Source organism: Dermacentor andersoni, chromosome 7, assembly GCF_023375885.2.
Source record: "Dermacentor andersoni chromosome 7, qqDerAnde1_hic_scaffold, whole genome shotgun sequence".
Lineage (NCBI taxonomy): Eukaryota > Metazoa > Arthropoda > Arachnida > Ixodida > Ixodidae > Dermacentor > Dermacentor andersoni.
The window spans coordinates 164,791,673-164,815,154 of record NC_092820.1 but is presented as its reverse complement, the minus strand read 5'-3'; the positions used below and the strand labels follow the sequence as shown (position 1 = coordinate 164,815,154).

General features: G+C 46.4%; 1 protein-coding gene across 1 annotated transcript; it reads right to left on the bottom strand.

The window, feature by feature from the left end:
• Nucleotides 1-5,581: 5,581 nt before the first annotated feature.
• On the bottom strand, nucleotides 5,582-23,023 carry LOC126533236 (tetraspanin-33-like). Its single transcript, XM_055071613.2, has 7 exons — nucleotides 22,856-23,023; nucleotides 19,078-19,160; nucleotides 16,930-17,203; nucleotides 14,259-14,342; nucleotides 10,997-11,215; nucleotides 7,996-8,255; nucleotides 5,582-5,741 (listed from the first exon to the last, which is right to left on the bottom strand). The coding sequence occupies exons 1-7, from the start codon at nucleotides 23,021-23,023 to the stop codon at nucleotides 5,663-5,665; spliced, it is 1,167 nt and encodes a 388-aa protein (XP_054927588.2). The 3' UTR covers nucleotides 5,582-5,662.
• Between the last annotated feature and the right edge of the window lie 459 nt (nucleotides 23,024-23,482).

Below are 23,482 nucleotides of genomic sequence, written 5' to 3'. Positions count from 1 at the left end.
AGATAGTGTGCAGATTTACCATTTAATTAATTTATTTATTTATTTATTTATTTATTTATTTATTTATTTATTTATTTAATTAATTATACTGTCAGCCCATGAAGGACCATTACAGGAGTGGAAAATACACATACAAGGATACAGTATGACAACAAATGCTGGTAATACAGAGACACCGGTTCTCTTCGTTGAATTAAAACCGATATACGCAAAATAGTTCACAACACATACACACGCCGCGGCTGATGATGCGCGTCACATGTTTGCGCCCCCAAGCGACATTTCCGCGTACCGTAATTACCGATGCACCGAAAGGCTTCCCTGACGACTTCATATGAACGGACATTGCGTAAATTTCACAAAGTACGATCTAAAAGATCTCGAAATCGTTCCGCAGCACGCGACAGCAATACTTTCAAGCAGCGCCGCGTCCGATCGCCCAAGCCAGAGAGAAGGAAAGGCTATTCCGCGCGCCCTTTCATCCTCGCCCGATGAAAAGGTCTATAGTCGCCGACAACCAAAGAAATACCACGATCGCTGCATAAAAAAAGAAGTGCGGCCTTCCACGTCAGGCGGGCTGCAATCGGGGCGAATGTCTCAGCCGCGGTTGCATTCTCGGCCGCTTGGCTGGGCCGAACGGCGCTAGCTATTGGGCACGGGACGTGTCGGTTTCCACGGGTGACGGCGTTCGAAGCACGTTCCTCAGAATTTTCTGTGCCGACTCCAGACAACAATCCCCGATTGATGGCGCCACGACGGATGACAGCGTTATCGACGCACGCGGCAGGCCGCACCTATTACTGCGAAGCTGCTTATGCGGACCCTGTGCGGTCGTTGTCGGACTTCGCTAAAGCGGAGGAAACGTGACTTGGCGGGAGAGGAAAAGAAGAGCTCAACAGGGGGAAAGGGGTCGGAGTCACCCTTTTCTCCCTGTGAGAATGCTATCTTATACGCGAAACTTGTACGGTTGTCACACGGTGCATTTTCGGCGATGGAGCCAGATCGGCATCGAATTTATCGACGATTGAATATTCCACCCTACCGCGAAAGAAGCAAATGTTATGCTGGCACTTTGCGGCCAACGAACAGTGCCCAGCGATGGAAACGCGATACTCGGAGCGCGTAGCAGCTGCCACTTCTTGCTGGCGCAAGAAGTGCCAGCAGCTACGTCAATCGTCATACCACTCCAACCAATCGTCAAAACGATTGAAGCACCCGCATCTCCAGTGGTGGGCCTTGCGTGCAATATACGGAACTCTGGATTAGTGGTTTCGCACATTCCATCCCAGCTACAAGTATGGGAAGACTACGAGTAGCGCGTACAGGGTAAATGTACCTGGTAGCGAAGCTTGTATAGAAGCCCACACGTTCAAAACATGGCGCTTTATCGGTGGTTCATTGGGCTTTGCGCCATCTGTGTTACGAGGGAACACTTCCGGCGGAAAAAAAATATAATGTGATGCCATATCCGTTAAGAACTGAAGTGACGTCATTTTGTTGTCGAAGGTGCAACATTTGTATTTTTGGCCTTCCATTAGAGCTGTATATTAGAATGCCCCGCCGTTCTACTTGATGGGCGTGCCGAGGTTTCAGCGTGGAAAGCGATGCAGGAAAAGGGCAGCCGTACGGGTGTCGAAATCGCACCCCTGTACAGGACATACTTTCTTTAGAGGCCGACGAAAGCTTTAGGTGTAGAGTGCTGGTCCTATCGTTGGACGCCAAGCCCGTCGGCCAGTGCAGTCACAGGAAAAGAACTAAACAATTATCTGGTGATCGCAACTCGCTACTTTTGACTGATCAGGTTAAGATGCGATGAAGCTACCCGCGTCACCAAATTCAGACAATCGTCGGCAAGCAAAGCAGCACAACGTGTGAAGGGCAACGTGTAAACGTGTGTATTGTGATAGCGGCGTCAACGGGGCAACGGGCGTTGACGCCGCTATCCACTCTAATAATAGTAATAATATATGGGGTTTTACGTGCCAAAACCACATTCTGATTATGAGGCACGCCGTAGTGGAGGACTCCGGAAATTTCGACCACCTGGGGTTCTTTAACGTGCACCTAAATCTAAGTACACGGGTGTTTTCGCATTTCGCCCCCATCGGAATGCGGCCGCCGTGGCCGGGATTCGATCCCGCGACCTCGTGCTCAGCAGCCCAACACCATAGCCACTGAGCAACCGCGGCGGGTGCTATCCACTCTTACAAGCGGCGCTGAAAAAAGGGTATTTATTGATTACAATAAAATATAATAGAGTTGTATTTTCTTTACTCGTCACGCATATGTAATATTGATAGTTGTTTTATTTTTAATGAACCAATCTAACTGTATCTCGCTTTAACTAAAGAGCGTTTTTTCCTTTCCCAGTGTTTGTTCCCTCCAAAATTGTCGCGCTTCGATCGCTGCTCCCATAGCCACCCTTGCTGATGTCGGTGACAATTTGTTCTGAACCCGCTTTTCGCCGGAAGCTTCGCGACCTATTTGGATCGAAATTGGTGCGTACTCCTGAGGAAGAAGCTGCCTACTGCGAGCATCAGCGAGAGTTGGCTCGTGAACGGGCTGGTCGTCGTAGGGCCGACCTCGAGCCGCGTGCCAGAGATGTCGAGTGTAGACGACAGCGCCGGGAGGCCGAACCCGAGCTGCGCCATGCAAGTCACCGCCCAGACAGAAACCTCACGCGCAAAGAGAGAGAGAGAGAGAGAAGGAAAAAAAATGGAAAAATTGCAAAATAAAACACCCCTAAAACATGCTCACCACGCGAAACACGTGAAAGAGAAAATGAGGTGAAAGAAGACTACTTGCGAAATTTGACTTGCATGGTGTAACATTCGGCGTAACTAGCACAGCTTCGTTGTTCGACCATCTCAGAGCGGCCGTGGTTTACACAAATAAGCTCCACCCACAATATAGCATTGCACCTGCCCTTCACGTCTCAAAGAGAGCGAAGCCAATTGAAGTCGGCTCACAGTTTAATTGCTTTGCCCTGGTAATGTAAACTATATGCTTATGGAAAAATAAAAGCTAGATTTTTTTTTTTTTCAATCTAAATTATCCACTTTGGCTTACCATTGATGTTAGGGTTCCTCATACAAATTGCTAGGACGTTCAGGTTTCAGCTGAATACCGGGGACACAAAGATGGATCTGTGCGGAGAAAATAGACGCTCGACGGAAGAAGAGTTCGACTGCGTACATTGACCTCTGTGTTCCTTTACCTGATCATCGCTAGTGACGCCAGCGTTCGGCTGGGCGATCCCACCGACGTTGTGACGCCTTCGGGGCTTCGACGCAGACTGCGTTGCTGGCTTTTGATGACATTTTTCGTGAACTTTGATGTCGACAGTGCCGCCGCTGCCACACGAGAACAGCTGTGTGACTCTCCTTAACAACATTGCTGGAAAAAAATATATATATTAGTATACACGAAAGTGACCCTGACAAATGCTTCGCTTCCGGAGCACCACCGAGAGATGATGCCGTAGCCTTTTCGCTGCTCGTTGAAATAGCGATGGCCGAGAAAGAGACGAAACCACATAATAAGAAACTACTCGTTATGACGTCCGGTCTTTACGCCTCAGCTTAATATGTATTCTATATTTGTATCTTTTATGTTTCTTTTCCTCAAAGGGACGAGCTTGCAAGGGAAAGCGTTTTAATGACCTCGGAAAGCAATTCAGCTGGGGCTGCTGCTTTCAGCTGACAGAGACCTGCTGAAACTAAGCTTTCTGATGGCTTTGTGTAGGTTGCTTTTTTTTTTTTTACATGCTCGGGAAATGCAGTAAGTCCTAGTGTACTTGTACATCTAACACGATTAGAGCAGTATTCGTACCTAAAAGGAAATGCAGCTTGGCGCTGTCCAAACTTTATGGCCCCGGGGCAGCCAGGTAGCGTGCGTTTCACGTATAGCCAATATAGATGCGTAACCTGCCAACATTCATTGATCGCACTATAGCCTGGTTAATTTACACCCACAAAATTAGGGAGTAAAATAAGACGGGTGTTTCAAGGGTGTTTCCTTGTGGAAAAGCCTTTTCTGGAAGAAAAATGGCGTTTCATGTTTGTTTACAAAGATGGAAGAGCCGGAACACCTCTATTACACTCATAAGGGTGTGAAAATTTTAAGAGTAATAGTATCTTCGCATTTGCTCAGGTTGAGGTGATAAGAACATGATCTACAAGAGAACTTTTCCGCCAGGAGACGTACCATAACTTCAAGAACTTCGTGATGCCTTGTGTCTCATAATAGAGCGAGGAAATGGAACTAATTCTTTGTCATAAAACAGCCTATCTAATGTGACCACTCTAATAATAACAGCCTCTCCAATATTAGCACTGTGACTTTCTAACACGCAGCTCACACAGGTAATATCCGTCACATGTTCGTAAGCATGAAGGAACGTCTTTAAGTGCACCAAGAACTGTATAACGCCTTGCAAACACGCAGAGATGCGCAGTATGTCTCCTAGCGTGCCTGTTTACCCGGAAGTATTTTTCATTGTCGACGTGCCCTGGCTTTGTGCATGCAAAGTCATGTCTTGTGCGTCCGACGTCATTTGTCTGACGCCTACAGTGCACACGCGCCGAGCTCCTTTCGAGACGGCCACTAATATATCTAAGTATTGAAGAACTTCTCCCAACGCGTCGCCACGCATGCGCAGGCGACGCAGGCTATGTTATAGGGTCGTCAGTCAGGCGTCTTCCCAGAGGCTGTCTTCCCACTATTTTGCATATCACGATCGCGATACGCGCGAAGCGACTCGGGACGAATATTTCAGCAATGCACTCTCGCAGGCCGCTTCTTATTCGCTTGCCCACGACACCCGCGAAGGAGAGCAAATGGCAGGAAAGCCGAAACGTCCACTTCATCAATGTGAGCCACAGGGCGAGCTACTGGGCTCCTCGGCTTGTTCACGCGTGCTACGGTGAAGTAAATTAAGATGCCACCATAGAGTAGGCGAGATTAAGACAATCGCGAAGGAGTTGATATTCAGGCCGCCCGGTAAGATAGTTTTAAATTGTTTGTTCGCCTCAGTCCAGTCTTCAGAAACTGCTGCAGCCGTACACAAAGAGCTCAGCTACTCTAGCTAACACTTCGTGTATTTCTTTCCCTTTCTTTCTTTCTTTCTTCCTTTCTTTCTTTCTTTCTTTCTTTCTTTATTCTACCTCAAATGTCCCTGTATTTGGGTATTGCTTCATGGGTGGACTTTTAGAAACAGTGAATTATTTCGTCGATGTGTTTCTTCGGGCCTGGAGTGTTGCATGGCGTCGGCGGGTAAGTGCTTCCAGTCGATTGCTGTTGTGACAAAGAAGGACTTTGCGAGCACAGCAGTGCGCGCAGGTGGGAGATGCACGGCTCCGAGTTGAATTTCTTTCAACTTGGGAGATAATGCGGCTGGCGAACTTTATGAACGGTGAAGGGCATGTCACTCGAAGTGCCCCTTCGTTGTCTACAGGGAAATTTAGAGAGGAGTAATTACGCTAGGAGAGTGGACATCATTCATCATGGACTATCTATTGAAGTCTTCGTTGTTTTCGGTTGTGTAGAGGCAACACAATTTTCTGCGAATGCTTGCCTTTAATCAGAATGGTTTCCCAAGCTAAAATCGTAATCAGCGAAATCTTTTCATGGGTTACTATGCTACCACTTGAAATAAAGCCGACTACGGATAGGTTTGCAGTGGGTAGTAGGCGAGAGCAGGCTGCACCACGTATGCCGGCATCACGAGACGGGCCGGTGACCTGCACGAAAGAAGACGGGCCGCTGTGGTTACGCTGCTTAGCGGCGCTCTAGCAGCGACTTATGGGGTGCTTTCGAAGACATTAGCATATGCTGGCTTTCTTTCGACTTCACACGGATTACCAAACGATATACTAGAGCGATTAAGTAAAATCGTGCTGGCGCAGCTCATGCAGAAACCTGAGGATCGGCTTAAGTCCACGAGCAAAAAGAAATGGCCTATGCTCGAAATGCCATGCGCGAAAGGACATCACGTGATGTCTCTATACCTACGTAAATTCGCGTCCTTCGCCTGTCTTATATTGCCGCTATTTTAATCTTCTAACTTTATAAAACTCCTAGAGTTGAATGTAGTGTTATGGTGCACTTGGACAGTACCGTGTGCGCAAGAGGGAGGCGAAGAGAAAGTGATAGACTGTTTCTGAATGATTAGTTTTTCCCCGTGTAACTTTCCCCATGTCAGCAGTTGTAAATACATTTGTGCATTGGGCTTCCTCTTGGTAACAGTATAATGATTGTAGTGAGAAATACCGGCGCCAGCAGAAGACGAAGAGGAGCAAGACGATTGTTGTTGGCGGTGCTCGCGCTCGCCCCGCTCGGCCGTTGTCTCTTTCTGTGCATTCATATAAAACGCCGAGCGCATCTAACCTTAAACGTGTACTATCGTTACCTAAAAATATGGCTAGAGTCAACTGTTTTACCGTATTCTGGACTGTGGTCCGCGTACTACCCCTTTTTAAAGTTAGAAATTCGGTGTAGTGGGGACAATACCTTTTTTTTTTTATGGCAGGCGTGCTTGAGAAAGAATCCAACTGCGTCTGGAACATTTTATCGTTTCAGATCACAGAAGAATCAGCTAAAATAGCTCATTAAACGCGGTTTTATAGAGTTACACGGTGTCATTGCATGACAATGCATTTTGGCTTACCAACTGTATGCATGCTTGCGAACAATCTACAGTAAAAAAAAAAAAAAAACAAGTTAGTTTCAGCCGAAATTCCTTTCAGCGGTCTACACAGTGGGTGCGGAATATAGTCCGGTGAATATGGCAATAGTTGTCGAATCAGCTTCCGTACACTAGAGTTTGACGGGCTGAAGTGCTATATGCACTGTCAATTAGCGGCGACGTGCTTGTATAAGAGGGTAATGTGGTGTGGCAGTTCTGCGATGACTGCCTCTCACGTTGCCTGATCATCTACCCAAGCAACCATCAATTCTTCCGTCCGTCCCTCCGTCGCCATTATATTGGCATTCGGCAAAAAAGTGAACAAAGGATGATCCCAGAAATTTGCCTAAACAGACGAAAGAGTGACGGAGTGTGTTGTTTCTCATCATTTACCTAGCTTTGTGCGCAGTACTACGATTATATAGGAGGGTTATTCCGTGGTAATATTGGACGCTCGCTAAGCCTTGCATTACTTTATTTTTTCTCGTAGAAATGTAGCCAATATTTCGAAATCTGAAAAACTCATTGTAACAAAATTTTCAATTTCACGCTAGTGTTAATTCTTTGCCAGACACCTTCTCTCACGCCAACTCTGTCTGTCTGTCTGTGTCTGTCTGTGTCTGTCTGTCTGTCTGTCTGTCTGTCTGTCTCTCTGTGTGTGCTGTCTGTCTGTCTGTCTGTCTGTCTGTCTGTCTGTCTGTCTGTCTGTCTGTCTGTCTGTCTGTCTGTCTGTCTGTCTGTCTGTCTGTCTGTCTGTCTGTCTGTCTGTCTGTCTGTCTGTCTGTCTGTCTGTCTGTCTGTCTGTCTGTCTGTCTGTCTGTCTGTCTGTCTGTCTGCCTGTCGCTCTCTCTCTCTCTCTCTCTGTGTGTGTGCGTGTGCGCGTGTGTGTGTGTGCGTGCGTGTGTGTATGTGTGTGTGTGTGCGCGTGTGTGTGTGTAAGGTCATACATAATTTTACTTTTGATTTAATACATACAGCAGACAGCTGAAATAGCATTTGAGCTCTGAAGCTCATTTCTTTCGGTGACGCGCTGTCCCGTTCCTTTCACGATGGCTCACGTAGTCCATTCGCTAGCTATTTAGTGTTCTCCTATCTTGTGGTTCTGTAGTTCCTTCTCATTGTACAACTTCCTTGATAATATATTAGAACATACTTCTCATACGTAAGCTTTCGTTCATATTCTGTTTCATTTGAACTATAAAACGTTTGTTGCAGCTGGCCAGGCTCTACCAGAAAAGCTCCGCGAACATGGGTTCAGAAATCGAGAGCACTTCGTTACGTCAAAAAAAAAAAAAAAAAAAAACACACACCGACCACGGTCGACCGCGCCGACGACGCGAGGCGGAGAGTGCGCCTGCTCCCAGGCCTGGCGGACGCGCGCTCGGTGTTCGAGCTTGCGCTGGTGCCGGTTGTAGTGGCGCGCGATCACTTCGATCTCGTTCTGCACGCGCGACGCCATGCCCTTGACGAGCAGCAGCACGCACAGCACCACCACGCCGGCCACGCACAGCGTGATCGACTGCTGCTGGACGTGCTTGGAGAAGCTGTTCACGCAGTTGCGGGTGTTCACCTGCGGACGCGGGGGGCGCCATGCGTCGCGTGAGCGAGCGGGTGAACCGCAATTTAACCGAGTCGATGGAACCCGACACATACCGTATTCACAATACAAAATAACTTACGCTAGAACTGTTCTAAGGACAAATGTCAGCCATTTGTACTGACGGCCATTATTAGCCAATGGCAAACAGCACTTGGAAATAAAAAGCTTTGTGAATTCGACATCTTTTTTTTTAATTGACAACTTCTTTAAATCGAGAACGTCGTACATATTCGCGGCAGTGGCGTTATAGTTGCTCAAGAGATAGAAAAGATGTCAATAAACTAGATGAAGTGAGCGTTTCTCTTGTGTACGTGTTTCTAACCGTGTTTTCGTCTTCGTTTCGCTCTGGTCAATTTCTTCTAACCCAATTCAACTAACCCAGCAAAGAGCAGTATTCATAAAAGGTGTAATAATTGCGTGCGTATACACTATCACGCACAGCCAGCCCTTTCGGAAGGTTTGGTACTCCTTCTGGAGGCGGCAAACAGATCACTGGAGTCACCAGCGGAAGAGAAATAAGACACACCCATATTTTGTGCATCCGTCACCCTTAATTCCCCCCTACCTTCGTTTGCTTTACAGACGAGCTCAATTTCCTTTTATTGGTTTAGGAATTTCCCCTCATGACGCTCTGTGAGCACGCCTCTAGAAATCGAAAGCACTTCGTTAAAAATTCCGTAAAACCGGGTTTCTATTTAAGAAGTTTCCCTGTAGTACGGAAATTTCCCGCCTTAGAATATGTGAAGTGCATGATTTCCTGCACTCTAGGTATGACCAGGAAATGCGGTAATGCTTTCTTCCTTTGAGCTTTCGGAGCCATGCATTACGTCAGCAAGCCCGCTCTGCGAAGTCTAACACGCGCTGTATTTGTCTTTCGCGTGGTTTTTGAGTTGTGCGGTGGGGCTGCTGCGTCGCTCCTTGTATTAATTCTCAAACAGTGGAAGACCTCGAGCAATATTATTCACCAAGGACTTGAAAAGTCTGTGCCGCAAAGGTCCCCTTATACCCGGCCCATATTCGGCACCGCCTACACCGTGCATTTCGCAATCCAGCAGAAAGTGAAAGGCGAAATGTCTTTTATATCATAGCCAGAGATTAAGAGCCACAACGGGAGTTGAACAGATTGCTCCTACAAAGCATGAATTAGCTTGTGATGATGCTTTACAGTATTTATTCTTTTCACATTTTTTTATGGCCCCATCAGGCATCAATGCCTTTAGCGATGTCTGCCAAAGCAATGCTGTATGTTGTTTTAAATAAGTAAGTTAAATAACTAAGAAAGATACAGAGACACACCAGATGAGCGATCTTTCTTCGTGCAAACGTCTTGCAGTACGTCTGGAGCACTCGCCCTTGTGGAATGGTTAACAGAAATTATGGTGCAAATTAGTTCGAGAGAGGAAACGAGACGGACAAAGCAAGGATATGAAAGGCAGGGAGGTCAACATGACGAGTACTGGGATCAGGAAATAAGGGGCAAGGTGTCGCAGGTGATGAACTTCAGCGATTCTTGTGGCAGGGAAGTGCTGTTCATGTTTCACCAAACATGGTCACACACACTGTTCAATATTAGTGAAATGTAGTTTTCCAGACTTTTGAGGCACGGAACGCATCATGACTACAACTAACAACATGACAAAAGGTGGAGTCAAGCTTCACAACTAAAGGCTGCGATATGTCTCGAAAGAAGCTGTATGCAAATCGATAACAAACAAATTGAGTGTCCTTTATGGCGAAAGGACGCCATGGTATGCCTAAAGAAAGCGGAGTGGCATGTTACCACTTATGATCAGCTTGAGGCCGTAAAACAGTGACATATATTGGGGAACCAAACCAGAACAAGCTTATCGACAATGTTGCCACATATAAAAGTCGCAGCATTTACACGATACAAGAGTGCAGCAAGGAGGGGAGGAGACATACTGCGTAAAATGCTTATATGCGGGCTACGCGACCGTGAAGGGTGGCTATCGCCAGAGCTGTGCATGGAGGGGACATTGTGCACAAATACAGACATCATCAATATGAAAGGGAGTGCATACCTTTTTTTTTTTTTAAAACACCCGTGGGGACTAAACACAGATGCCCTCTACAAGAGTGTTCAATAATACTAAATGTTAAACAGAATAACTTATTGTAATGTATCAAGTTCCTAGATTTCAACCGCTGCATCCTTAGCTGTCATTTTATTTAAATACCGCTGTTCCCTTTTAAATTGACACGTGTACTTGTTCGCCCTTCTTTCAGGGACCGTATTTCATCCGCAAACTGCTTAAGGTTAACGTTCTGCGCAAGGCGCGCCTGCATGATCTGGAACGTACTGGAATGTTATAGTTGATTCTATCTGTTGTTTATGTTCTCACTGAACCTTGTGTAATCGTATTGTATGTGCGACGCGAATAGTCTTCTGCTAGCTCAAACACAAGTGGGAACCAGCGACTGCCCTGAAACCTTCGACGAGTCATGTATAAAAGCTGATGCACTTGACTTGCAAATCAGATTTCGACGGTCGCCAACTGTGCTCGCCGCTATCGTTATGCTTTAAGTGTCACTTCCTTTTGAAGGAACAGCTTCGATAATAAAAAAAAAGGTTAGTTTCGTGAATCACAGTTTTTGCTACTGTGTTCTTCACCCTCACTAAAACGTGGCAATAGCGACGATGACTATACACACACACGTAAACAGACACACACGCACACTTCGTCGCGCACCTTAGCCCAGGCCTCGCTTTCGCTCATGGCAAGCACGTTGCGGCCGCAGAAGCGCCGCTGGAGCACCGTCTCCAAGCTCTCCTTCTCGGGCTCCCGGCAGCAGGATGGCGGCACCGAGCAGCGCTCCACGCTGGGGTTCGTATTCGAGCAGTTGAAGTACATGTTGCTGTTCCAGTCCAGGTACGCGGCTTCGGTCACCCCGCAGCACTTGTACCGGATCTGCGCGTGTGCCGAAGGCGCCCACCAAGGAGCTTTGTTCAGCGCGGAAAGGACACACGGACACAGAAAATAGACATCGGCAACAGATCCGCTGGCCTCGTTTGTGCCTCGCTTTCTTTCTGCGTGTGTATGTCGCCTGCGCTTTATAGGGGCAATGCGGTGGGTCACCGAGCCCGTTTTGAATCTCCTTTTCGAGAATACGGCTTTCGTATCTTGAACACGAATACAAAAGCCATACGTCGTGCCATTCGTATTCCAAGAGGTGACGAAACATAGTCCGGCGAGGGGATGTATTTTGCTGAGGGCAAAAGGACACTCGCCACGTAGAACAAACAAAAAGTGTATATGACGTTTTGAGACCGCTACTGGTCTCTGGTTAACAAGAGCGGAACAAGTTGGGCCGTGTTTCATGTACCTAACAGATGGCGCAATAATCTGGTGTACATATCAGGTACATTTCCGCGTGTCAGATTTAGGCGTATGAGGTGCAGATCGTATTAATAAAAATTCTGAGGCAACTCTCAGTGGTAGTCATATTTCTTTGGCGATGATAGCCGCAGAGTTTCAGTCAACAAAAGAATTAAGGTTATGTTTAGCTATAGCACGTCGGACACCTTGTTTACTTTGGCTATGCCAATTTTAGCGGCACTTAATAGGCTGTTTGAGTTTAACCATCCCATCGGCGCTTCATTTTGCCGCTCTAAATAGGAAGGCGGCGTCATCTGTCGACAGTTGGGACTAATACTCTCTACCAACGCATCGAGGCGATTCCAGAGATAAAATCTTGTAACGAGGCACACTCATCACGAAAGCAGAGCCGTTTTTTTTTTTTTTTCAAGCAGCTCCCCATCCAACTAACGTCGTCAGACGAGCGTGTTTGAAGAACCATGGATAGGCGCTGCCTTCCTCAATAGAATCGAGGAAGCACTTAGAGCAGAAGTCGACCTGAGGAGGCCTCGTACCCGTTTCGTAGCTCAAGACCCACCTTGACAACCAGTAACATGACTGCCGTTCTATCCTAGTTCAGCCAGAATAACTTCCAGCGATCTGTTAACTGAATAGAGCCAAGGGTATTGTGGTCCTTCTATTTCCTTCTTTTGCGGTGTTCGTGCTATGTTGAGCAAACAGTTCATATGCGGCAGCTAACCATGATGAACGGTCTCGCCATTTATATGAAAAGAGCAGTTTATAGAACTCTTAACGCACCTGGAGTCTAGATGGCATGCTGCACACTTGAATATAAACAGCAACATCTTGGCTTCTCCTATCTTTTCACATCAGTAGTGAAAAAAATGTGTCCCTGGAATTTCTATGAGCCTGATAATACAGATCCCTTGCTGAGTTACACCGGCTGTACTTTTATTGCGATAGCAACTATATAGACCCTCCGGGCGCGTTTTCGCCGTTGGTATCGCCGTAATGTTCCGTATGACATCGAAGTGCGATAACATCGTGGGCTCGCCGTATCCTATGGGTGCGAATGAAAGCTTGCGAAGGTGAACCGAGGATTCTGGTTCGATCTCGCACGCGCAAGGGAGGAAGGCGGCGAGGAAGCGCCCCGTCTTCCGTCGCGCGCAAGGCACCAGTGGAGGGCAGGAAACGGGGACACGTTCTAGTGCAGCGGCGGCTGCGTATGGCGCGGCCCTATCGTGAAATATCGAAAACGATCTGCGATGAGTAGATAGTCTAGGCGTCTATGCGCTCCAAGGGCTGGCAGCTTCGTGTGCGCTCTGTTCTCGCCGATTAGTTGGCGTTAAAGCGAAAGGCAGCACGAAAGTGGATTCGCTCGCTGTTCCTGCTGCTCTTCCTCGCGCCAGCGTTCTCACGGCGATTGTCCGCGGTCATCGAGTGAGACGTGTTCATTTTAGCCAGTGCGCGTGTGACGCCATGCTTGTTCATTTAGTTAGTAAGCGAATGATTACAAGTTCATACGACCGATAAAACTACTAACCTGATGGCGTATAGCTGTCTGGTATTTTGCAACCGCAATGGATGCGTCGCCTTTATGACGCAGTTGCGACTTTTCTTAGCTACAACATGTTTTTAAAGTAAGAGCAGTATAAATAAACGTGACATTATAATATTGTCACCATAAGGCTGTCTAGATTGGCAGCCTCTAGATAAGCAGTAATTAACGTAGTTACCTGTGCAATTCGCAAAAGTACGTCCATTACCTTTTTAATTAATTATGCGACGTTGGTAAAATTTAGAGCCCGTCTTCGGCATCATCTAGTTCAGCGAAGACCCTTTCTGTAAACAAGTTCCTGTACGAGCTAAGCGAACAGTCGAGCTCGCCACCTCCCGCTTTTCGTCACATCTTCATAGTCACTAATGACATGGGACCGCGAACCCATGCGTTGCAGCCAGGCCGCTTTCGCTTTTCTTTGATGCGCACTCTTTTTAAAGGTAAGAATTAAAGTTCTAATCCTGTTGAAGCCGCGAACGCCTGCCACTGAAAACTTGCTGCTTTGCAGAAGGGTTGCACGACAAAATGACGGTGCAGAGTTAATGTGCCATTGGCATCAAGACGCTGTGCTGCCACCGAAGGAAATCGAATAACGAAGGCGATCTGCAAGGCGCATCCCAACGGGGCGGGGCCTTGCCTGTGGTGACGATGACAACGTGATAAAAAGGCGTGGTGGCAATACTGACATCTTGGGAGTTCTTTTATAGCGTCAGTTTCGCTTTCAGAAATCCTTCGAATGTGAAATATTCGCTCGCGTTAAGCTCATACAAGAGCTTCCTTATTGAATTTTTTCTCAATCTGCTCGGTAGTTTCGAGGACGGGCTCTCAACTACCCATTGACTTCAACCACATAAAATCAGTAAGTAAAAAGTTAACTTACAGGACTTTATTTATTACGTGCATAACTGTGCGAACGACTATAGACCTACAGCCTGAGAACCTTTGCGCTCAATTAGCTTATAACCGCAACGACACCCTGACTTATATTGCTCTAGCTTTAAAATTTTCTTACAGTAAAAAAAAACTATATGTAACAGTCAACGCGAATTTGCCTTCACTCGCGGGCTGCCTGCTCACCTGAATGTAATCGACGAGCCCCTGGTAGTCCGGGTTGTCTCGGTAACGCTCAATCAGTTCAATGCTTGCAACGCTTTGCAGGTCCTGCGACGTCGAAAACGCGGTGCTGAGTAGTGTACATAGCGTGCATTTTAGGTAAAAATTACACCCTGTTTTCTTTATTCTATCAGCCTTGGACCTTGTGAAGAAAGGATGGAGTTGCCATGGCACCATTCCGAAAATGTAGCGAATCTTCGATATTCGAAGGAGTAAATCTAGTATTGTGCATGTATACCTTATTGCCCTCCTCCTGACACTAGTCGATAGTCGCAATTACTTGCGATGTGGCACCTGATTTATTTTATTATATTTTTTTTACTTTAAAAAGAAGGGTACTTTAGTCATAAAAATAAGTATATACATAAAATTATGGGTAATCAATCTGGACCCCTAGTTTAAATCTAGTCGGTGTTTAAATTGGTCATAATTCTGCAGCTTTCAGGTACAAACGGGCGTTTTTTTTCCGCAACCCGCGAAATATGATGCCAATATTTTTTTATTGGGAACTGTTGGAAGAGGCGAAAGTCATTTGCATGAGAAATTTATTTTATTATTAACTTTGCATGCTGTAGTGACGATTTTCACGCCGAGTAGTAGTGATCTCGCTTATGCTTAGCAGGGGCTGTATGGCTATCATCCGTCCCTAAAACGACCGGCAAAATACTATAGAATTTCAGTCAACAGCTTCGTAAAAGTCACCGTTCACCATTCAGCATTTAACTGTAACTGTATTTTAAATCAATTTTGTAGATGGACGCCTAGAACATTGTGCTGGATTCACAATTTCTGCTGAGCAGTCATAACTTAACTGAGGCTCGGCTTCAATTTTGCAATTAGATTATGTACTTTAGAGTCAGTAACAACCACTTAGTGAACCTTTGAGGTAGTTTAAAAGTTAGGTTTGTTGTATTTTTTTTTTAATGCAGGGGTTGCCATACCGTAAATTATAGTAAAATAATACGCGCAGGTCTTCTTCGTCAAGAAGCTGCATAAGTGGCCTGTACAACTTAATAGTCTATTTTCCCTTCGTTCAATAATGTCGAGCTTTTCAGGTAATGCAGCTTAAACGGCGGAAATGAGCTGTATACTTCATGCGATTCTTTCTTTAATCTTCTTTGAGCCTCTAAATAAAGGATATGACCTGTGCGAAAATTCTTGCGGGTACATTGCATATTAGATAACGTAAGAGTGCACATTTTTGTAGCTAATTTGGTTGTATATTTATCATGGCAGAAGTGTGTGTGTCATTGAGTATCAGTATTTGACGACGAATAGCGCTCCTTGATAGCCAACTCCCGTAGGCTGCCCCGATAGTGATAGTGGGCCTTGTTGTTCTTGCTTTTTTTCTTTTTTTGTGATCATCGACGCCACGAGGCACAATAATGCCACTACGTGCCTTTCGATCAGACGCTTCTCGGCGGAAAGGGCCGGACCCTCCTGCTTCTTCACGAATACATCACCGTCATTCTGCGTCTGTAAATTACACTCACAACAAATCAGTGCTGGAATGCGAGCTTGGCTTTTTCTTGTAAAGCCTCGACCTACAAAAATTTGGGGGGGAAAACGTCACAGTTTGTAACATTGCGTTTGGACTTCGAGCGTCCTTAAGCCTAGAAGAAGGGGGTGCAGGTAAGCCGTAAGCGGAAATCTTCGGGAGATACCGTCGTCTTGCAATGGAAACGCCATATTAGAAAGTGAGAATTGTTTAAAATGAATTATCTCATTCGACAAAACCACGCCTCGTCAACCAATTCAAGCCTCTCCCTGTCGCATTTAGTCCTAAGCCATTCAAACATAGCATAACATATTGAAGTACTTACGGAGCAAATAGCACTAAAGCATATTATTTTGGCCTCTAATTGCTTTCTGCTGGTTTCTTTTTCTAATGATAGCCTCTCTTAGACTTTAATTTTCGTTTTACGGCTTTTTCCGACACCTTTCTCGGTATAAGTCCGGGTAATGCGCCATTTACGTACGTCGGTATGAGTGCCTTGAAGACAGTCGCATATCATTCACATTATTTTGTCTACGTAATTTTTCTTCGTACACAGCATTGCGTGCACATGCGGGCCGAGTCATTGAACTACGTTTTTAGAACTCTATTTTGCACCAATTAACGCTACCGAGCGATCTTAACGTCACTTCTTGCCTATGTCCCCATATTAGCTCGTGGTCTCCAGGCTGGGTGTGTGTGTGTGTGTGTGTGTGTGTGTATGTGTGTGTATGTATGTATGTATGTATGTATGTATGTGTATGTATGTATGTATGTATGTATGTATGTATGTATGTATGTATGTATGTATGTATGTATGTATGTATGTATGTATGTATGTATGTATGTATGTATGTATGTATGCATGTATGTATGTATGTATGTATGCATGTAGGTATGTATGTAGGTATGTATGTAGGTATGTATGTATGTATGTAGGTATGTAGGTAGGCATGTAGGTATGTAGGTAGGTATGTAGGTAGGTAGGTATGTAGGTAGGTAATGAGCGTCCCGTATGGAATGTGGCAGTGAGTTGCACCACCAAGCTCTTGCTATTATACTACCTAATTTCCTACCTAGGTTAAAAAAGAAAAAATTGCACTTGAAGACCCACAACCGGCTTGTTACTCAGGTACGCACCCTGGTGGCGAGGAATGGCATGATGATGAGTAGGATGAAACCCAGGCTGCAGGTGAACATCATGATGAAAAGCATCCAGTCGTAGCAGTAGAGGCAGCAGATGTTCTCCCTCAGTGCTCCTAGGAAGCCGAGTGAGGACACGAAGCTCAGGTACGCGACCAGCGCCAGCAGTGCCACGTCGATGTTGACAACCAGGCTGACCAGGGGCGAGCCGCGGCCCACCGATATGTCGTCCCAGCGCAGGTAGATGGAGTACACCTGCGCGACCAGAATGCTATATAAATCTTGAAAGGTGTGCTTGATTCAGTTCTGTGGAAGTATATACAGGGGTAGAAATTTTTAACATTTTCAGATAACGAATTCAATATTGCCCTATTCGATTCGTTCTTCGAATGGAATGGTCACAATTCGCTCACATGAATACTTTGTAACAGTTTCCGAATATTTGAAATAGCCAGCTTTTGGCGATCAAGCATCGATTCGAGCAAAAGTGCTATAAATTTTATCCCGGCGGCCATCGTAGACATAACACATAAGAAGGCGAAAAGTGGGGCACCTAAGATCGCTCAGGGAGCCAGGTTTTTCGGGCGGAACCGTTACCATCCGCAACCACCAATGGTTCATGAATAACCAAAATAACTGCGTATCTGCTCCTAATGCTTCATCTGTGCTTTTATGAACAACACTTCATAAAATGCAGAGTATTATTGGAAACTTGCTAACGTTTAGAATGCACTAGGATGTGAAGTTCCTTTTTATTATTAGTTAGAACGGACACTTCATTATTAGCGAAATGTACCAAAAGAATTCAATCTACAGATCGATTCGTTTCGCGTCTGAAGCTATTCGATTCGGTTTCGACAATTGCTCCCTTATAAGTCTACAAGCTGTAGGTATTGATGAACAATCGAAAGATTGTGCTTGTGCGTGCGTGCGTGCGTGCGTGCGTGCGTGCGTGCGTGCGTGCGTGCGTGCGTGCGTGCGTGCGCGCGCGCTTTTTGCTGGAGCCCGTATTTCTACCAGAAAACTTGCCTTCGTAAGTTATAGAAAATTTGGCTCCAGGGACATTCCTTCCTAGATCACTTCTCATCGCTTCAAGCCTCCATCTTCCTGAGAACACCTGTGTGACAAGGTGGATGGATGTTGAACAAACGGATAGTTAACGCTCGCTTCTCTGAAGAATCCGTATGAGCTTGCCTGCCCCCTACGTGATACATTTGAGTGGTTGTTGGCTTTCGCTCTCGTGGACATTCCTCCGCCTTGTAGACTTCTACAGAAGTCGCTTTGTTCATTTGGGTTCCAACTGTTGTAGTTGTCTAAACGATCATCGAGCTGCCATTCCCTGGCCACTTCGTAGAGCGACTTCCTCGTAAATCAGTTAGTGCTTAGTTCGAAGCCAGGACTGACTACTACATTCTACTTCAGCTGCGAAGGTTCTTTTTTTTTTCCTTTCTGTAGAGGCCTTATGCTTTCTTCTGTACGTTCATTCTAAATTAAGGTACATACAAACCTTCTTTCTTAAAAGGCTCCTATGAAATTATATAAGAAGACACTGAAATTATGCGAAAATAATGAATGCCGATTCTTCGTTCTGCAGTATTGTTCTCGCTCTATCTAGCCATACTAGAAAGTTCTAACTTTTCCGTAAATTGCTTACCATTTAAGCATTTGGGGGTTACTGGCATCCTGGATGCCAGCAGCAAAACTAATGTAATCAATTAACCTTCTTCGTAGCGGGTGCACGAAAGCTTGTACCAGGAGCTCAACCTCTAGGTCAATGATATAGAAATTGAAGGTTGTAAGGGGGTGCATTTGAAATCTCCGCAATTTCAAAGTTAATTTTTTCGTAACCTGGTATTTCTAAATAGCTTATTCGGTAGTTTGAAGGGAACCCACGTCTACGCGAAAATTTTCCCTAAAGCTTCAAAAAGAAAGCAAGGCGGAAATGAAGACATCTCTCGCTTAAGCAATAGCCATCATTCCCAACAAAACATCGTTGAGTTTCGATTTTGCCGGAATCGTAGGAGTGCAAGCATCGACGTGCTGCTGCAGCAGCCCGCTGCCATAGTTGCTACTGTGAGGGCGCACTGCTGGAATTCTGGAAACCATAGCAATTGTACCCAGCAACAGGGCCATGAACTCACACACATGCAGACGAACACAGTGGCGATGATGAAGATGCCCAGGTTGACCAAGATGACCGGGTACCGCGTCCATGGGTTGACTTCAGTCTGGGTCAGTGAGTCCCACCTGGGCATGCTTTAAATCTTGCTATTATAGACACGCAGTTCTGATATGCTCGAGCGATACAGGCGAACAGACTTTCTTTTTCTGCTTCTTCTGAGGATGATGATAATGATGACTGTAGAAGCTGGGCCTGACCCACCGCCCATCCAGCGACCTCATGCTCAGCAGCGCAAAGCCAAAGCCACTCAGCAACCATGAAGGGTAACCGTGATCGATAGCATTTTCATACGAATGTGAATTCGATCAAAGCTATAGTTCTTTTTTTCCTTTGTACAGTTTTCGCGCTTTTTCAAGTGCTGGCGCTGCACGACCGCGAATCCTCCTCGATGTTCCAATGCGATTAGCATTCTTTAGGTACATCGCTCAGTCGTCTGTATGTCTGTCAGTCCGTGCTCTGCCAACCTCTTTCATGCCAATTTGGGTCACTTGGTAATCAATAGTCTAATGCTTAGAGCGACTGTCTGGTGTGCTGAAATAACTGTTTGAAATCAACCGTCGAAACAACTTGGTTCATTGAGCAAGTGACACTTGTTGCGTGCTGCTCTGCAATGACAAAAACAAATACTTTAAAATTGCTCCGGTTGAACACGCGGTATATATATTTAGATAGGTGCCACGCGTGCATTTGCGGTGACATCGCTAGATGGCGAAACGTGTCCAAAGGGAAGCGCAAGACAGGAGCCCGGTGGCTGTACTTACATGACGTGTTTCGGCTGTGGCAACACGGTGTGCCGCTACAGTACTTTGTTGCTCATCGGCTTCACGTCGGCAGACGTCCTGAAATGGTTTCTGTATAGGAGTGCTTTCTTAAAACGCTAGCTTTATTTGGCTGTTCCTCCCACTCTGCAGTTTTTGTGTATATATATATCTCTTTCTGGCCTTTTCTGTGACCGTGACGGTGACTTCACACGTGCTTATATGCACAAATCGACTACATTTCCTGAGGGTTCTTTCGAACCCGGTTTCCTGACAAAAGAAGCCCGATGAATGAATGAGTGTTCTAACCGCTGGATCGGAGGCATGTCTAAAATGTCAGAGTAGAACATCTTTACGAATTCCCCTTGTAAAAACGAGTGGTGTGAGATGCTTGGCGCGTTATGTGCATCGCATAGCAACAATTTACTTTTAAAATATTGTGGCGGAACCTATCTCACGATGAATGTCAAAATTCACGCGATTAGCACTGAAACAATGTAGCGCCACACACTAATGCCAACACCGAAGCGTGCGTATCCAGCCAGACTCCTCTTTCGTGCTTCTTACTGCACGTGCGGCGTCATCTGTCGGCGCCACCATGAAATACGCGCATGGTGCGGGCTCGATTCCAACGAGCACAAGATAAATTTGAATGAATATTTTTTCGTCATTAGTGAGCGGCCCATACCTAGTGGCAGATAACCAGTGCTTCAAGTAGGCATCACAGAAGTTCATAGAATAGCGGCATATGCAGGCTGATGCAGTGGGCGCCAAAGACATTCAGTCAAGAGCGGTGCATACCTAGTACCACATGCCAAGTGAGCCAAGTAGATCTAACGGTTGCTTTCTAACACCTGTTCCGTTGGCAAACAACAACTGTCGGAGGACGCCATTCTCGGCCCATGGCCTGATACGGCAACTGCAGTGCGCCCAACGAAAGCGCTCTTTAAGTTCCTGCATAACATGGAACTAGACGAGCGGCTCTAGTGGGGTCGCCGTCCTATGTACATAAGCACTCAACACTTCTCGTCATCATCATCCATCCAAATAATTTCACACCCCTTCCCTATTGCACAGTAGAAGACGAGCGCACCATGCTCAGGTCAACCTTTCTGCAGTTCCTGTCAATATAGCCTATATCTGTCTTTCGACTCCGAAAGCAGTTTGATGCGCTAGCCATTAGACCCTAGACTACCCAGTGGCCCAAGTTGGTATGAAAACGGTTAGAGAAAGAAAAGTCAGACCCCGGAAAGTTCGCCAGGTCCCCTCACACTGCTAATGACATTCAAAGTTAGCGTGCGTATCTTGTAGCTGACAATGAAAGTAGATGTTACGGGATGTGGTCGTCGCCAACATTTTCTGCGTGTTTTTTATTATGCTGTGCCACTGCGGCCCGATTTCACTTGGTCAAGCATGTCATGTCTTGTGATTCAGCATGTTTTGATGCCGAATAAGATTTACATTTTTATTGCTAGGTCCACCATGGTGGTGGATGGACGTGTTTATCGCTGAAATGTTCAGTGGGTACGTTGGTGGCTCATGAAATTCACAAGGATGGCTTCTTGGGCTAGTTTGTAAAGTATCTTAAAGGGTTAACAGCGCACAGAGACGGGGACAGGGTGAAGAAAAATTACTGGCTCTTCTGTAAACGAAAGCAGATGTCAGCAAAAAATTTTAACCGCCGATGTAGTTTGGTTGGAGCTAAGATGGCATAATTTTGAATGGCAGAAAGGTGCAGAGGTCAGCCTGAGTGAAGTGCTTCTAGCCTGCTACTCCACGCTGGGGAATGTGCTTGAGGGAATAACAGAGAAAGGACTGGAACAGTAAGGAGGATGGTGGTACGGTGAATATGATGATGATGAGAGCTCCACAGCATACTGTTTCGGTGCAACGCGTACGTGCACACTTCAGAGCACAGCACAGCACAATAATCTTCGCGGGCAGATCGAGGTAGAAGTTACTGCAGTGTAGCTAGGAGTCTGTCTAAAGCTTTCCTCCTTTTTGGCCCTGTTAGCGCCACTGGCGTATTTAAACCAGACAGCAGCAGCTGCAGGGTGGCAATTATTTGCCGCAGCATGGCTTTGATGACAGCGTCCGATGGTGATATCTGAGTGCACTTCCTTGCTCGCGCTGACAGTCTAAGGCCCATGTGCGCGGCGGGAAGCGTGGCCATACATTCGAATTCGGGCTTGCGCGGCTCGCTTGAAGCAACGGTTCTGGAGTGATCTATCAATGCCGATTCAACGACCTTCTGCTCCATCTGCGGAAATGGAGCCCGGGAGCTCTCGTTTGGACCTACAGCTTGTCCACGTCGCCGACGCGATCGTCTCCTCCGGTATTGCACTAATGCTGCCGCGTCTTTGTGGGGCATACATGTCTCGCTCATTTGGTTCAGTATTTTTATGTCCTTTTTAATTGGCCTCGTGGGGTCCATCGCAATTCCAGCATTTCATTTTCGTTACTGTGCATGAAGATACGTCATGGCTGCTAGCACAGCGGAGGCATGCCGTCCGGCCTGTGCAGGCAGCGCTGACATGGCCTAGCTTTAGGCACTTATGACATTGTTGTGATCGGGGCACGTAAGGACGCACCGGGTGTTTCACGTAGCCCACCTTGACATGATCAGGTAGCGTGTCTCCCTCAAAAAGGAGCTTGACGCTCGTCGAGCGACCGAAGCGATGAAATTCGATGACGTTCAGTGTAGAAGCAGAAGCCTTTGTAACTCTTCGTCGCTGATGTCTATCACATCAGAAATAACACGTGCCCTAGTGCGACCACTGTGCACAATGAACGACCGGACTTCTTGTGTTCTAGTGCGCATGGTTTTCAGATTTTTCTAGTGCAGCCTGCGTCGCTACTTCCACTGTGACTATGTATTTCTTGGTGTTGAAACTCCCTTCTTTAATTTTATTCGGAGCCACATTAACAACGTAGTTGTTGAAAATCTGTCTGAATTTAAATTCTTAGAGACTCTGAGACGTACCATAGCAATCCTGTAAGTCGGAGTAAGCGGTCCGTTGGGGCCCTGCTCATTCATATCTTTGGTTGTCGTGCGGTACTTCCTCTTGAGTCTCATACCGTCCACAACGGTGCAGTCGTTGTCGGAGTCCATTGCCCCACTGTTCGAGAAGCAGAAACCAGACATCTCCATGTCGATGTGCCGAGACTTACATTTATCACTGCGGGACGCTGTGCGAAGAGGCGTACTTGACGCAAATGATGACGTGCCATATCTGTCAAGGCCTCGGACGGCTTCTCGTCCAACAAGCATAATTAAGCCTCCTCTGTGACAAAACTATCGCATCAAGGCAAGAAGCTACGCTTGCTCCGTTCAGCAGATTAGAGATGATACTAGTCACAATCTTCAAATCGGTGCAGTGCATGTTCGTAACGGCACACCGCACCACGCCATATTGTCCACTGGTCCATATGGACGCTGCAAAGCTAGAAGAATAAAACCAGCTAAAAGCGGCACGACGGGCACCGAAAGACGTCAGGGAGACAGAGCGTACTGCCCAGCTAGAAAAATAAGATCGTCCCTCTCTCGAGGCCATGCAAAACCCGCTCCGCGGAACTCACGGACCGCTGGCGTTGAAACGAGCACAGGCAA

Coding starts and splice junctions, on each gene's coding strand:
- LOC126533236 (XM_055071613.2), bottom strand. CDS start 23,023: ATGGAGATGTCTGGTTTCTGCTTCTCGAACAGTGGGGCAATGGACTCC. Junction 14,343..16,929: donor TGCCATTCCTCGCCACCAGG/GTGCGTACCTGA, acceptor TCGACGTCGCAG/GACCTGCAAAGCGTTGCAAG. Junction 8,256..10,996: donor AAAGCGAGGCCTGGGCTAAG/GTGCGCGACGAA, acceptor CCGCGTCCGCAG/GTGAACACCCGCAACTGCGT.